The 14,906-nt window shown below is 44.9% G+C and overlaps 1 protein-coding gene across 1 annotated transcript; it reads left to right on the forward strand.

The window, feature by feature from the left end:
• The first annotated feature begins 4,000 nt into the window (after positions 1-4,000).
• On the forward strand, positions 4,001-13,564 carry LOC136653777 (vomeronasal type-2 receptor 26-like). Its single transcript, XM_066630656.1, has 8 exons — positions 4,001-4,218; positions 5,785-5,962; positions 7,569-8,429; positions 9,788-10,015; positions 10,694-10,820; positions 12,044-12,811; positions 12,846-12,993; positions 13,495-13,564. The coding sequence occupies exons 1-8, from the start codon at positions 4,001-4,003 to the stop codon at positions 13,562-13,564; spliced, it is 2,598 nt and encodes an 865-aa protein (XP_066486753.1).
• Positions 13,565-14,906: the final 1,342 nt, after the last annotated feature.

Genomic DNA, 14,906 nt, shown 5'->3' on the forward strand with positions numbered 1-14,906 from the left:
ATCCTATCCCTCGATTGTCAAAGATGAACACACTCTTATGTATTAGTATGTCTTGTGCCTCCTTTGAAATTCTTCTTCTGTTGTGGTTCCTTGTAGCTCCACCACTATTTGAGAAACGTCGCCTTTAACACCACTACTGGGAAAAGGATTTCCTTTGATGAAAATGGGGAATTATTAGCTGGATATGATCTTATCAACTGGGTCACATTCCCAAACATGTCTTTTCTGAGAGTCAAAGTTGGAAAAGTAGACCCGGTGACTTCCACAGACAAGGTGCTCACTGTTCATGAGGAAGCCATTGTTTGGCCCAGCAGGTTTAACCAGGTGGGGTATTTGAACTTTTCAAGTATATCTTATAGATTTCTCAGTGTTGACTGCTGCCCAGTCACCATTATAACCACAAAGGCTTGAGTAGCTGGTAAAGTGAACATTTTTTAACGTTGGTCCTGATGCTAAAAAGTGTGGGAACCACTGCCTTAGAAGAATGCTTTATGGTTAGTTGGGTCAATACTACAGGACTTCTTGAAGATAAAAGGGTGGATGCCAAATGCAGCCTCTGAGAAGAGCTCCAGTTACCAATTTTGCCATGTCATCAATATGAATCAATAAACTTGTTTTCAATGTTGAAACCTGCAAATGAGACTATGGGTGCAATCCTGAAAGTGCGCTGGGCCAGCAAACGTCCCTTGCGTTGGCCCATCAGTGTCACGGATGTGTCGTAAAGCACTTTCGCGCCACTGGGAGAGGAATCCTATCCTCATTCCTGGGCAGTCTGTAGCAGTTCCGGGCTGCTAGGATCAGTGGCAGAGATTTGAGTAGCCCCATTAGGGCTGCTGCCACCGCTTTACCTGGGGTAAGAATAAGCAATTCCCCTTACCCCAGGCTGAGCCACTTTCAGTCCTAACCCTACCTTGGATGTGGGGCAGGCCTGCTGGCCTACCTGGTCCAGGGCAGGTTAGGATTGATCTGTAGGAAACTGAAGGGGCATTTGGGGTTAGCCTTACTTTAGGATGCCAAGTCTATTATAACAGGAGCAAGAGCTGTAAAGTGATCAATTTAGAAACTGACCAAAAAAAGCACCAGGGTGGAATATCAAAGCAATTTGTAATGCATTTGTAACAAGCCTGAAGGAGCAGAAGCAAACTGGAACCACTTGATTGCTGGTTTTGCAGGTGGAGCTGATACGCCTGCCCAGCCCATTCTTGAGACAGTGAAGTCCTCCTGGCTCCCCGCCACACAGTAAGGCAGGGCTGGTGGGGTGCACCAGTAGTGATTGTGGGGAAGCAGAGCCAGTAGCAGACCGTCTTCTTTGAGAGATGTTTATTCCCAAAACACATCTCATGATGCTGAAATATTCCCCACTCCCATTTCCCAGCAGGTACTGCCCTTTTCAGTGTGTAATGACAATTGTCATTCAGGTTTCTTCAGGAGAAAGAAGAAAGGGGAGCTTTTTTGCTGCTACGACTTCCTCCCGTGTCCAGAAGGGAAGATTTCAACCCAAGACAGTAAGATATGTCATGTCAACATCAACATTTGTATAGGCAGCATCTCTGTATCAGATTGTCCAAATCAGTAGAGTAGCTAGAGGGGGTCCAAAGCACAAGGATTTGCAGGCAGCCTCACCGCGCCATGCAAGAGACCAGTCCCCCTCCTTTTCGACGCCATTCTGGGCTGCTAGAGCAAAACTGAGGCGAATAGAAAGGCTCCAAAGGGGAGGAGGCAGCTTGCACATCATGGTGAGGCTCCCTGCAAAACTTAGTGCTTTGCACCCCCTCTAGCTACACTACTGGAACAGATAAAAATGGCTCAAATTAGAAAGTGTTGTTAACTGGTTGTCACGTCTGCTGTCTGATAAGAACATAAAGCACACTGTACCTGCTGAATTTACTCTTTTACTCCCCTTGATAAATCAACCGTCCATCTGTCAATATTTTCTGTATTGCCTAATCAATCAATAATAATTTACAATGGACATTGGTGCTGTTACATAAATAATAATCCACAATGTGGAGGTAGTGTTAACTTCAAATATTGCCATCCATGGTTAGCTGGAATCGACCAGATCACATCCCACTAAATTGGGGGGAGGAATTGACCCCCATCCCAACTGCAAAATAATCCTTTCAGTTTCCAATTAGCAGCTTTGATTCCAGATTCTGTAATAGGAATGCTTAGTTACAGCAGTGAATTGTGTACGGGGCAGTCATATACTGAAACCAGCTCTTGTTTTCCAGACACTGATAATTGCTTTGAATGTCCAGAAGATCAGTATTCAAACCCTGGCCAGGATTCCTGTGCTCCAAAAATCATCAGCTTCTTGTCTTATGGGGATCCTTTGGGAATTGGTTTGGCCACTTCAGCCCTTTCCTTTTCTTTCATCACAGCTTCTGTGATGGGCATCTTTATGAAGAACAAAGACACTCCCATTGTCAAAGCCAACAACCGGAACCTCACCTATGCTCTCCTCATCTCTCTCTTGCTCTGCTTCCTTTGTGTTTTGATCTTCATTGGACAGCCTGGGAAGATAATGTGTCCACTTCGACAAACTGGTTTCAGCATCATCTTCACAGTGGCTGTTTCCTGTATATTGGCCAAGACCACCATTGTCATTTTAGCTTTCATGGCTACCAAGCCAGGCTCGAGGGTGAGGAAATGGGCGGGGAATCAACTGGCCAGCTCGATGGTTCTTTCCTGCTCCCTTTTTCAAGCCACACTTTGTACTGTGTGGCTCTCAACATCCCCTCCATTCCCAGATGCTGACATGCACTCAATCACCAAAGAAATTGTACTGCAATGTAATGAAGGTTCAGCTCTCATGTTTTACTGTATCTTGGGCTTTATGGGCTTCCTGGCCATTGTCAGCTTCACTGTGGCTTTTCTAGCCAGGAAGTTACCAGATACTTTCAATGAAGCCAAGTTCATCACCTTCAGCATGTTGGTCTTTTGCAGTGTTTGGTTGTCCTTTGTTCCCTCCTACTTGAGCACCAAGGGGAAGTACATGGTGGCTGTGGAGATCTTCTCCATCTTAGCTTCTGGGGCTGGTTTACTATTTTGTATCTTTTCCCCGAAATGCTACATTATAGTGCTGAGGCCTGAATTGAATGAAAGGGGGCAACTGAAAAGAAGAAAGGAATATAATATCTGAAATTTGTGGACCCAATCTAGTTCCAGTTAACTGTTTCTTACCAAAAGTTAGTCCAATGTACTTAGTGGTGCAGTGTTAAAACCTTGATGGTACCAATAAATGCCCAACAGGGGATGTGGACCTCATTTCTGGAGTCCCTCCCATGCAGTGGGTTAGAACAGCTTTTCACAAAGTGTGGGTCCATGTGCGGTGGGTCACAACTCCATGTGTGCCAGACCCAATGCTTCTGGTAGTGCTACAATGCCTAATTGGGAAGTTGTGGATTCCTTTTCCTAGTCACACCAGCCCTGTGACCTACTTTATTGGCCTCCGCAGGCCTCAGAATGCCCCACAGAATCAACTGGAAGCAACTTCTGGTTTGCGGACACAACTTCTCATTTTACCCAAAATTGCTTTCAATGTGTCTGCAGGGCATTCCAAGGCTTGCAGAGGCCATTAAAGTGAGTCATAGGCCTGGCACGACCCAGATGAGGTCTCTAGGGCTTCTCAAATGGCACTGAGGCACTGCCAAGAGGTCTGTGTCACAATCACCAGGGAGGATGAAGTGCGCTTTGGAGATTAAGGGTTTGGCAACCATTGGGTTGGAACATTGTCTCTGGCTTAGCTTTCATTACATCTTTCACCTCCTGCCAAGTTTACCTGGTTCACATCAACATGTTTTCTTCTGACATGTCTCAGGGTGTCCATAACACTCAGGAGATGATTTTCTCCCCTTGTCATTATCAAATTAAGTATGATGACTTGACTGATTTCTCCAAGTCTCATGGGAATCATTGCTCTCTTCAGAAACATCTAAATATATGGCACAATCTGGATACGGTGAATGGGTTTACAAAAGGTAGATAGTCCTAGAGGATGTTGCAATTCATGGTGTTACTATTAACATGCCTGCCTCAAGGAGTGTACAGTACCCCTATTACGAAGTGTGCCGGAGGCGAGCATGTTCCTCTCCATTACAGTTATTATGAGTCTGGAGACTTCATCATTGGTGGCATTATTTCTCAAAGCTACCTGATTTCTGACCCACAAACTTTCAGAAGACATCCATCTCAGGGACTGCTTGATGATCGCCTGTAAGGAGTTGACTTTCTTGAAACTTTCATGCATGTTTTCAGATATTATGCTCAGAAATACTGATTGGACAGGTTGAGATGGGATTGAGATAGTCGTGACTGCGATGGGAATGAATGGCAAGACTGGCATTTTAAGAAATTCCTTATCATCAAGTGAATCTTTTTGTATGACATGTAATGCAGCATTAAATTGTTCCAAATGTGTTTTTTAATTGGGTGACTAGCTGAGTGGGTGACGGGAATGCCGAGGATGCTCTTTGTATTGATTTTGAGAACACATTTGACAAGTGATGTAATTTTGAATTGAGTTTCATATGAATGCCAGCAAACAGCTGAATCCTAACTAGAAATGCCGCCGGGTCAATGGATTGCAGGCTGCGTCATACAGGAGGATATACCGCTATTCCACAGAAAGTTCACAAAGCGGTTTACTGAGAAAATCAAACAAACAACTCCAAAAGGACTCACAATCTAAAAAGATGCAAAAGAACATCAGCAGACAGCCACTAGAAAAGACACTGCTGCAGTGAGGAGGGTCAGTTACTCTCCCCCTGCTAAATAAAAGAAGGGCACCCCCTTAAAAAGTGCCACTTATCGAGTAAGCAGGGGTTAAGGGAGCATTTGTTCCCTTACGCTTGGGGCATGTCTCTGTTGCCCCAATGTACCTCCTTGGAGTGTTCCAACCATTTTGCTGCAGCAGAAGTGAGGAGAGTAAGGGAGAGGGAAGAGGAGAAGTAATGGGGATGGAGTCCTTCCATATGCCGGTGTCACTGGGATCCATCCCCTCTCTCCTGCATTCTTCCTACTGTGCTCCTTTCTCCCACACGCCCCATTCCATCCCTTTCCTGACCCGCTCCCCTCACCACCCACCCTCACAGCCAACATACATGCATTGCTTCTGGGGACACTTGTGTAAACCACCCTGAATTGGCTTCCTCCTCTCTGGGTGGTCCCTGAGAGAGTCACTCTGCCCAACACAACTTGAAGGAAACGGGCACAGATGCAGTCGCATGGATCACTAGTGAGCCTTTGGGCAGCTGCCTAAGTACCCCAACCTCTGGTGCAAGTCCTGGCAGCTGCAGTAATTAAAAAAAATGTCTAGCTGGCAAGCATCTATGGATTTTCCTTCTGTACTTCCTTTCCATGCTTGCTTCTGTATGCAGGAGGCTCCACTGCATCTAGCAAAGCTTCCTTAAATTTAAGTAAATGTCATATTGTGCAGCAAATGTGTTGCAATGTCATATCACTTTCTTTGTAGTCATTCAGAATTACCAGCTGTTATTCAGAGAAGTTTACATTCCAGGTCTAGGCACCAATGGCTCTTCTCACTTCATCAATTGTGGCCATTCTTTATTTGTAGTGTCATTACCAAATATATGTTGGATTTCAAAGTGGAAAAAGTGTTATCCTTAAACATACCCACTGTGATAGAACATGCAACTCTCATTGTAGGGTATTGATTCAGACCTACCAGCATATCCTGGCCTTGGAATTTGCTGTAAAGGAGATAAATGAAAATCCCCATATCTTACCCAATGCCACTTTGGGTTTCAACATCTATAATAGTTATTTCATGGCAAGCTGGACATACTATGCCTCCCTAGAGCTTCTCTCCACAAAGAGCAAATTCATCCCCAACTACAAGTGTGACCTACAGGACAACGTAGTAGCTGCCATTGGGGGACCCAACTCTCCCATGTGGAACTGCATAGCAAACATTTTGTGCAACTACAAGATACCACAGGTACGCTGCCATCAGATTTCATTAAACTGCAGACAAGTGTAAGCTGAGGGTCAGTTGTTTGATCATCTGGAATGAGAGTTAGATCAATATGCACAAATATCTATGGCTCTTAAAGCAGCACATTTTATAAGGACAGTGAACTTCTCATTCATAAATATTACCCTGATAGCCAGTGACAGCCTGTGTTCCCCCAATTTTGCCACCCCCAGGCTCATTTGTACATGCACCTGCGTAGATGAAGGGACAGGGTAGCTGGGGGTGAGTAAGCAAGCAGGCTGGGGAGACAACATGTCCCTTCCCTCTACTTAGAAGCAGAGCTGACCTTAGAAGCTGTGGGGAAACATTAGTGGTGGGGCCCCAGGTTCACAGCCACGGTCTGTAATATTATAGAGGTATAAATATCACTTATAGATGTTATAGATCTATGAAAGAGTGGAAAGCAATCAAAACATGTGCTTGAAAAGTGCATGTGAGTTAATGCACAAAATGTATCCAAGTTCATTTTATTATAAATCATATACTAGGCTAGAGTCAATTTTCCTGGCACGGGGCCCAATTTGGAGTAATCAGCCCAATCAGCCTAAAGCCGGTCCTGCTTACAAGAGGTCTGCGTGCAGCCTCTCTCTCTCCTCAGTGTGCCTTCTCTTTGAAGTGAGCATGAGTGGTGTGGGCTGGGAAGGGGAGGCTGCATGTAGAAGTCTGATATGTAAATGCGCAATTCCAAGTCTCGGAAGGGAGGGGGGTGCCCCACCTCCCTTTCTCTTCACTTTTCCTTTGCCGCTCCTGTTCGTTTCAAACAGAGGGGGAGAGGCTGTTTTTGGATCTCCAGTCAGTCAAGCTGAAAGGGTGGGGGAACCTCTTTCCTCCTCCCTAGCCATGGAAGGCGAACCTGCTAAGCCGTCTATGAACAGTGCTGCTCCTCACTGAAAGAGGAAAGAGGGAGGCTGAATGCCTTGTTCTGGAAAGAATCTGGACAAGTGTGTACCTGTAAGCATCTGAGAAGAATATGGTGGTTAATAAACACAAGGAACAATGTAAGTTGTTCTTCTCCCTCTAATTCATTGGCATGTTTTTACAACTTTAGTGCACCCCATTCCCCACATCGGGAAGCCTTGTGCCTTGTGCATTCTCATGCCCTTTTCCCCCAGCTACCATCTCTCTTTAGGTCTGTAATCAGTCCTGTTTTCTCTGAAGTCACTACATTCCTCCTCCCTTCTTTTGATAGCATCCATCTTTTCACCATGGGTTTCGTGTCTCCAGATCTGTGAAGCCTTGTTTACTCACATGGTAAGAAAAGCCCTGCTGGATCAGGCCAAAGGCCCACCTAGTCCAGCTTCCTGTGTCTCACAGTAGCCCACGAGATGCCTCAGGGAGCACACAAGACTCCAGACTCTGGTGGTCGTATCCAGAGGTCATAGTGGTCGTAGTGAACTGGACTTGCATATTCCCTTATCCATGGGTTTCAGTAACCATGGGAGGCCCAGGAATGGATCCCCTGTGGATACCAAGATCCTGCCTGTACTCTCATAACTCTGTCACAGAAAGAGAGACACAAGCATTTGTTTCTGTGTAGACATGTATCATTCCATTTTTCAATGTTCTCTAGCTTGTATATGGCTCTGTCCCAGTTCTGAATCATGAAACCAAGGCTGTTTACTTTCACCGGATGTTTCCAAAAAGTGACCATCAATATAAGGGATTTCTCAAGTTGCTGCTACATTTCAGGTGGACGTGGGTTGGGGTGATTTATGTACCTGGTGACAGTGGAGAGTGGTTTGTTCAGAACGTGCTCCCCACATTCACCCAAGAAGGCATCTGCTTTGCTTTTGTAGAAGCCTTGCCCAAAGAATCTTTCTCCAATGAAGTCTATGAAATGCTGGAGTTGTGGCATGGGGCATACAAAACGATATTAGGAAGCACTGCCACTGTTGTGCTCTTATATGGTGAAATTCAGAGCACTGCACTTTCAAGAATATTCCCCCTCTTGAAAGAATATGAGGATATACCAATGAAGACAAAAGGCAAAGTTTGGATTATGCAAGCCCAGATGGATTTCACATCACTTCCCTTTCAAAGAACTTTCAGCGTGGAGTTCATGCATGGCGCCATCTCCTTTGCAGTGCCCTCAAAGGAGGTTGTAGGATTTCAGAAATTCCTTCAGAGCAGAAATCCTGCCTCAGATAGAGAAGATGGCTTCATCAAGTTCTTCTGGGAACAGGCCTTTGATTGTTTTTTCCCCGACTCTAACAAAGACAATGACAATGGAAATCCCTGCAATGGGGAGGAGAAGTTGGAGACCCTCCCCTCATCTGTCTTTGAAGTAAGCATGACTTCCCACAGCTACAGTGTCTACAACGTGGTCTATGCTGTGGCACATGCTGTGAGTGCCCTCCATCCATCCAAGTACAAACACAGGACAATGGTGGATAGTGGGAGATGGAGGTTTCTGAATCAGCAGCCATGGCAGGTAATGTCCCAAACACATCATCTCTATCTGTGCAACCACTGTTGGTTGTCCCATAAATCTGTAAAATATTATCCATGTACGTCAGCACTAAACTTTTGGCATTTAAGAGTAAATTCACCTGCCATTTTCAATTAGTAGGTTGCTCCTGAAATTTTTTTGTTTATTTTAAAAAAACAAAAAACTAAAACTTTTCTTGCAGCTGTGGGAGGTCAAAGAGAGTTGTGAGACTGGTGCCATGTACACCAATGACTCTGAAATCCTCAGTGGATTAAAAAAAAATCAGTGGATACCAGATCAGTGGAAAAAATCGCTTTAAAGACCCAATTCCAGGTTTCTTGGATAATGAGGCATGACCTGTATGTAAATGCAGGTTTTTTTTGTTTTTTGTTTTTTTTTGGGGGGGGGTGGGTGGGTGGGTGGTGGTGGGATAGCACACACATTAGTACATATATTAACATATATGAACAGTTATACATTTGGAGAATGCATATGTCCATGTCAGTATGTAGCGAGAAATGTATTTTTAGTATGAAACGAGATATTAATTTTTACTTAAAATATTCTTGTCAGAACCTTGAATTTTGCAATCTTGAATTGTGTCTTGTAGTGTTTATGTGGAGGTGCTAGTTTTAGCCTTGGTACGTTGGCAATAAAGCAAAGCACACTTTGCACCTGCGCAGAGCACACTCGGCATGGCCTTGGTGACATGCTGAGTCTGAAACTCCTTAGCCTGTCAACAAGAAGATGTTATGGAGAATCATATCTAGGAATGTGGATTGCGGTTAAGCTAGAACTAGCTAGTGGCAGCCAATATAATCTTATTAACCTTTAATAGCCCTTAATGTTGTAATAGTATTGTGTCATGTTTTTAAGATTCAATAAAGGCTGAGCGGGCTAGCCGGGAGGAGCGCATTCTCTCTCGATCTCCCAGCGTTCTGCTTCTAGCTCTCCTGCCAGCATTTTACCCTTTGAACCCATAACTGCCATCTCATCCTTGCTCTGATTCCTTACTATTTCAGTGCCTACTAACCCTTCAGTGCATCTGCTTTCTGTACTCCCAGCAAGCCACAAAGCCCTAGGCATTGTGGGCTTCCCAAGCAGTGTCAAACTACAAAATCTTTCAGTGCTCTGCACTCCCAGCAAGCAACAAAGGCCCCAAAAGCCTTGGTTGCTCCCCAAAGCAGCATCTTGCCCTGCTACAGTGTCTCTTGAACCTTTCAGACAAAATAACTATGCCTGAAGACCCATGTCCTCTTACATAAAGATGCTACTCATACTTTCTGAACTATCAGTAGCTTTTGTGTATTTCCACATTCATAGAGATCCCTAATTAATTACCTTCTTTTGCTTTAATTTAGTTTCACCACTACCTGAGAAGTTCCATGTTCAACAACAGTGTTGGAGACACACTTTCCTTTGACGAAAATGGGGAATTAATATCTGGGTTTGATATTATTAACTGGATCACTTTTGCAAACCAGAGCTTTCGTAGAGTTAACGTCGGAAGGATAGAGCCCATGGGACCTAAAGACCAAATGTTCACCATTGCTGAAGATGCCATTGTGTGGCCCAGTGTCTATGACCAGGTACAGATTTCATCTTTCAAGATGTAAGAATCCCTTTCACCAATTTGCAAGCTGTTCTTCACCACATAGCCTGTACCCAACTGCACTGAAATCCTTCTATCTCTGTGTCTTGTCAATCAGATGAGATTGATCCCAATTCTGATTTTATATCCCAAATCTTCCCTTTGCAAAATGTTGTCCCTGTCAGGTTTATATGATTCACTTGAATGGGAATGTTGTCAGGACAATACTGCTGTTCATGTGATTCATGAAATCATGTGAATCAATGGAATTAACAGCTGAGCACTAATCAGGGGGTAGCCTGCCACGCATATGTTCCAATGAAGAAGACTTTGGGTAAAGTGTGGAGGCAGTAAAAATAATCTGATGAATGTTGTCATATTCCCCAAACTCTACAGCACTGTGATCTGAGTTGGACATTGCAGAGAACATAGTACTAACTAGAAGTGATGTGACCAAATGCTGGACATTTATGAATAAAGCCTGCATCATTTAGGCAGAAGTCACCAATAACAGGTTGCAACTTTCTGTTCGTACCACTTCCATTCTGTCATGCCAGCATTACTCATTTCTTAAATGTAAAGTGATCAGTGAAATATAAAATCCAAACTATGTCTTCTGAACATATAGTATGTTTATATGCTTTCATAATGTCTTTCTGCTTTTGTTTACGGACAGGCACAACCCCTTTCTCTGTGTAATGGCCATTGTCATTCTGGCTATAGCAAGATAAAGGTGGAAGGACAACCCTTTTGCTGCTATGATTGCCTCCAATGTCCGGAAGGGAAGATTTCAAATCAGAATGGTAGGACGCGTCCTGCTTAGAGTTCATCAAATACATTGACGGTGATCCAGAAATTTTCCTAATGATGGGCAGCCCAATCCTGAGCAGCCTGGCATGCAGGGCTGCGGCAGTGCCGAAAATGGCTGCCGATGCATCCAGTACGCTCCAGGCTGCCGGCGGTGGCATCCACCCCCTTCCCCGCAGGAAAAGCAAGTAGCCCTGCAGTAGAACTACTTGACTCCATGGCGACCCAAAGGTCAGCGTAGAATCAAGAGCCTCTGTGTTGCCTCTGTGTTGGCGGAACAGAGAGGCTCTGGATCCGGTGGAGTGAAGCTTCACCGGTCCCATCTCCATCCCGTCCTGCTTCCTCCACCTGGAATGCCTTCTCCCTGCCCTCTCCCCACCCTCCCTCCATTCCCCCCTTCCCGGAATGCCACTTCCCCACCTTCCCCCATGCCTCCAACTACCTCTCCGCTGCTTGATAGTTCGTAACCCCCCCCCCCGGAAAACCTCATTTCCCTTGTATTTAAACAATTGTTCAGAATTCATAATGATGAGCACCAATCAGAGAGCCTGGGCTGACGGAATAAATGATATGTGCGCTCCTGGGTGTGCGCACCCATTTCACAGACACAAAACGGGAAACCTTTGACTTTCGCAGACAAGTTGAATGTATTGATAAGTTCTGCTTTGTGATGTCTAAGGTGAGAACAATGCATGAACCACAGGGGCCAACAACCTGAATTGCTCCTAGTGAATTGGGGATTGCCAAATATACTTGGTTGAGAAAGGTAGAAACATATTTGCATTTGGACCTTGCAGTCCTCATTTAAGACAGCGGTCACCAAACTCACAACTGCTATTCGACGAAAATGCAGTCTCCATTCAGAATGGAACTTACAATTCAGCCTCGGTGTCTCAAGTATTTCCAGTACATCTGGGCACCGGGACACTCTGGGCAGTTGCCTCTGTTTCCCGGTGGCCCAGAAGGCTGTGAAACAGGACATCCAGGCAGATATGACTGCCCAGAGTGTCCCGGAGCCCAGTTCTACTGGAAATGCTTGCAGCGTGGAAACTGCTAAGCTCTACTCACAGAGCAAAGGACGTTCCCCAAACCCTGGACCTGGCCCTTGGTTCAGGGTTTGGAAAGCCCTGATTCAGGACTTTCTAGTAATGCTTAAGTACATCACTGAACTCTATCCTGAGGGGCCAGTTATAGAAAATCCCCATGTTCTTTTTTTCAGACATGGATGACTGTTTTCACTGCCCAGAAGATCAATATCCCAGTAAGGACCAGGTTTTGTGCATTCCAAAAGAAATGACCTTCTTGTCTTATGAAGAAACTTTGGGGATCATTTTAGCAGCTCTGGCTTTTTCCTTTTCTTTCATCACTGCTTTGGTGCTTGGGATCTTCATGAAGAACAAGGACACTCCCATAGTCAAAGCCAACAACCGGAACCTCACCTACGTTCTTCTCGCCTCCCTCTTGCTCGCCTTCCTTTCTGCTTTCCTGTTCATCGGTCGACCTGAGAAACTGACATGCCTCCTTCGACAAACTGCTTTTGGCCTCATCTTCTCAGTGGCTGTTTCTTGTGTGTTGGCCAAAACCATCATTGTGGTTCTGGCTTTCCTGGCCACCAAACCAGGGTCCAGCATAAGGAAATGGGTGGGCACAAGACTGGCTTTCTCCATAGTTCTTTCTTGCTTCCTAATGCAAGCCACTATTTGTACTATATGGTTAGCAAAGTCTCCACCATTCCCAGATTTTGATGTGCACTCAATGGCAACAGAAATTGTGCTGGAATGCAATGAAGGTTCAGCTGTCATGTTTTACTGCATTTTGAGCTTTATGGGTTTCCTGGCCATAATCAGCTTTGTTGTGGCTTTCCTAGCCAGGAAGTTGCCAGACAGCTTTAACGAAGCCAAGTTCATCACCTTCAGCATGCTGGTCTTTTGCAGTGTTTGGTTGTCTTTTGTGCCAACCTACTTGAGTACCAAAGGTGGCTACCAAAGTAGCCAAGTACCAAGTACCAAGTACTACTTGAGTACCAAAGTACCACTTGGTGGCTGTGGAGATCTTCTCCATCTTGGCCTCCAGTTTGGGGCTCTTGTTTTGTATCTTCTCCCCCAAGTGCTACATTATCATCATGAGGCCTGAACTGAATGAAAGGGGGCAGCTAATTAGAAGAAGGAAGTAAGAAATCTTAAATGATGTGGACCCAAAATAGCAATGGTTAACTATGGTTAAGGCTGCAATCCTATACACACTTACCTGGGAGTAGATCTCAGTGAACCCAGTGGGATTTACTTCTGAGTTGACGTTAACTGGGGTGGGCAGGCCAGTTCTATGGAAATGCCACTCCACTGCACTGATGCATTGTGACATATATTGCATCCTGCAGGGGAATCGAGGTCTCCTTAAGGTAAAGGGACATTTGTTCCCTTGCCCTGAGGAAATCCCTAGCCACTGTAACAGGTCTACTCAAACCTGTGTCTGCTAAATTGCTGGCACAAGTTTAAGGAGAGCTATGTTGGAAGATCTTGCCTGAGAAGGGGAGCAGATATGGTTTGCTAGCGCTGCTGATCCTGCCCCCTTCCAGAACCAGTTTTCCTCCACACCCTTCCCCCTTCTCATTAGTCCTTTCCTGCCCCTCCCCTTACCTGCTTCTGCATACTGTGTTCCTTATACTAACAGGTCTTCCTGCAATAGCCCCAAGCGCCTACGCTGTCATGAAGTGCTTTATGGCACTTTTGTGACAGCCTGAGCCGGGAAGCATGCACCTTAGGCTGTTAATACTTTTATAAGCAATGTGGATTAAATCAAACACAACTGAATACATTGATTGTGAAGGATCAGATTTGTTTGTTTGTTTGCTTTGTACTTCTGCGAATATTTGAATGGATAAGTTGTGAAAAGAGCAGAGTTAACCTAGCAGTGAATGAAAATTTAGGTTGTATGTATAGAATTATTTCTTGTTCCATCCCTGTGGCCGCAGTCCTAACCCACTTTCCAGCATTGTCTTAAGGTCAATGCAACTCCAAGATAATGGAACAAACTTTGCCTTACCTTGAGGGGGCCTCTATGACTGCCCCCCCAACTGCAGAATGCAGCACATGCCCCACTGGCACAGCTATGCCAGCGCTGGAAAGTGGGTTAGGACTGAGCCCTTAGTCAAATAAAAGTTGCTTCACTGGCGGAGCTCGAGCGGGTGCAAAACACTAAGTTTTGCAGGCACCTGAACATGCCTGCAAGTGGCACCTCCCCCATGCTTGGAGCCATTCCGGGTGGGGGGAGCAGATCGGAGGTATTTGCCTCCATTTTACTCCCCCTGCCCGGAGTGACTCCAAAAGGAAGGGGGGCACTTGCACAGCGCATTCAACTGCCTGCAAAACTTAGCGCTTTGCACCCCCTCTGACTATGCCACTGGGTTATCTTATGATACTTCATGGTGGAATTCTTCCAGTTGCAGAACTGTCTTCATAACTGAGCAATATCAGGGCTTCGCACAATAAAAAGAGGGATTTCAAGATGAAACTGGTTGTGCTTTTTTCCCCTATTCCTCTCCATTCCTTGTCATTGCTGTACTAGTCAAATATAGAAAATGACAAAACAAAATGAAAATAAAATTACTTTCCAGCATCGCTTTGAACATTGTATAATCTGTGTCATGGTATTCTGCCATGCAACTTAAAGCAGTGTTTCTCAAATGGTGGGTTGGGACCCACTAGGTGGGTTGTGAGCCAATTTCAGGCGTGTCCCCATTATTTCAATATTTTATATTTACTGTATTAGACTTGATGCTCCCATGGTATGTGACTGCATTTAAGGAAATGTGACAGACCTGTACTTTTAACAAGCTACTATGTATATTCTTTTAACAGATGGTCAATGGGACTTACTCCTGGGTAAGTGTGGGTAGGACTGCAGCCTAGGATAGTTAAAAAATTTCCTGCTTGATGATGTTGCTTCTGGTCATGACATCACTTCCCGTGGGTCCTGACAGATTCTCCTTCTAAAAAGTGGGTCCCGGGGCAAAACTATGGCCTTAAAGGATTTGTCAAATATTCTCCCCTGATAAGGGTTTCCAAAATATTGTTTTGTTTTAT

The sequence above is a fragment of the Tiliqua scincoides genome, chromosome 5 (assembly GCF_035046505.1).
Source record: "Tiliqua scincoides isolate rTilSci1 chromosome 5, rTilSci1.hap2, whole genome shotgun sequence".
In the NCBI taxonomy this organism is placed as follows: domain Eukaryota; kingdom Metazoa; phylum Chordata; class Lepidosauria; order Squamata; family Scincidae; genus Tiliqua; species Tiliqua scincoides.

Excerpts from the sequence above, each read along its gene's own strand:
- LOC136653777 (XM_066630656.1), top strand. The coding sequence starts at position 4,001 with ATGTTGCAATTCATGGTGTTACTATTAACATGCCTGCCTCAAGGAGTG. Across the intron at positions 5,963-7,568 it reads GCAACTACAAGATACCACAG|CTTGTATATGGCTCTGTCCC; the intron begins GTACGCTGCCAT and ends AATGTTCTCTAG. Across the intron at positions 10,016-10,693 it reads GGCCCAGTGTCTATGACCAG|GCACAACCCCTTTCTCTGTG; the intron begins GTACAGATTTCA and ends GTTTACGGACAG.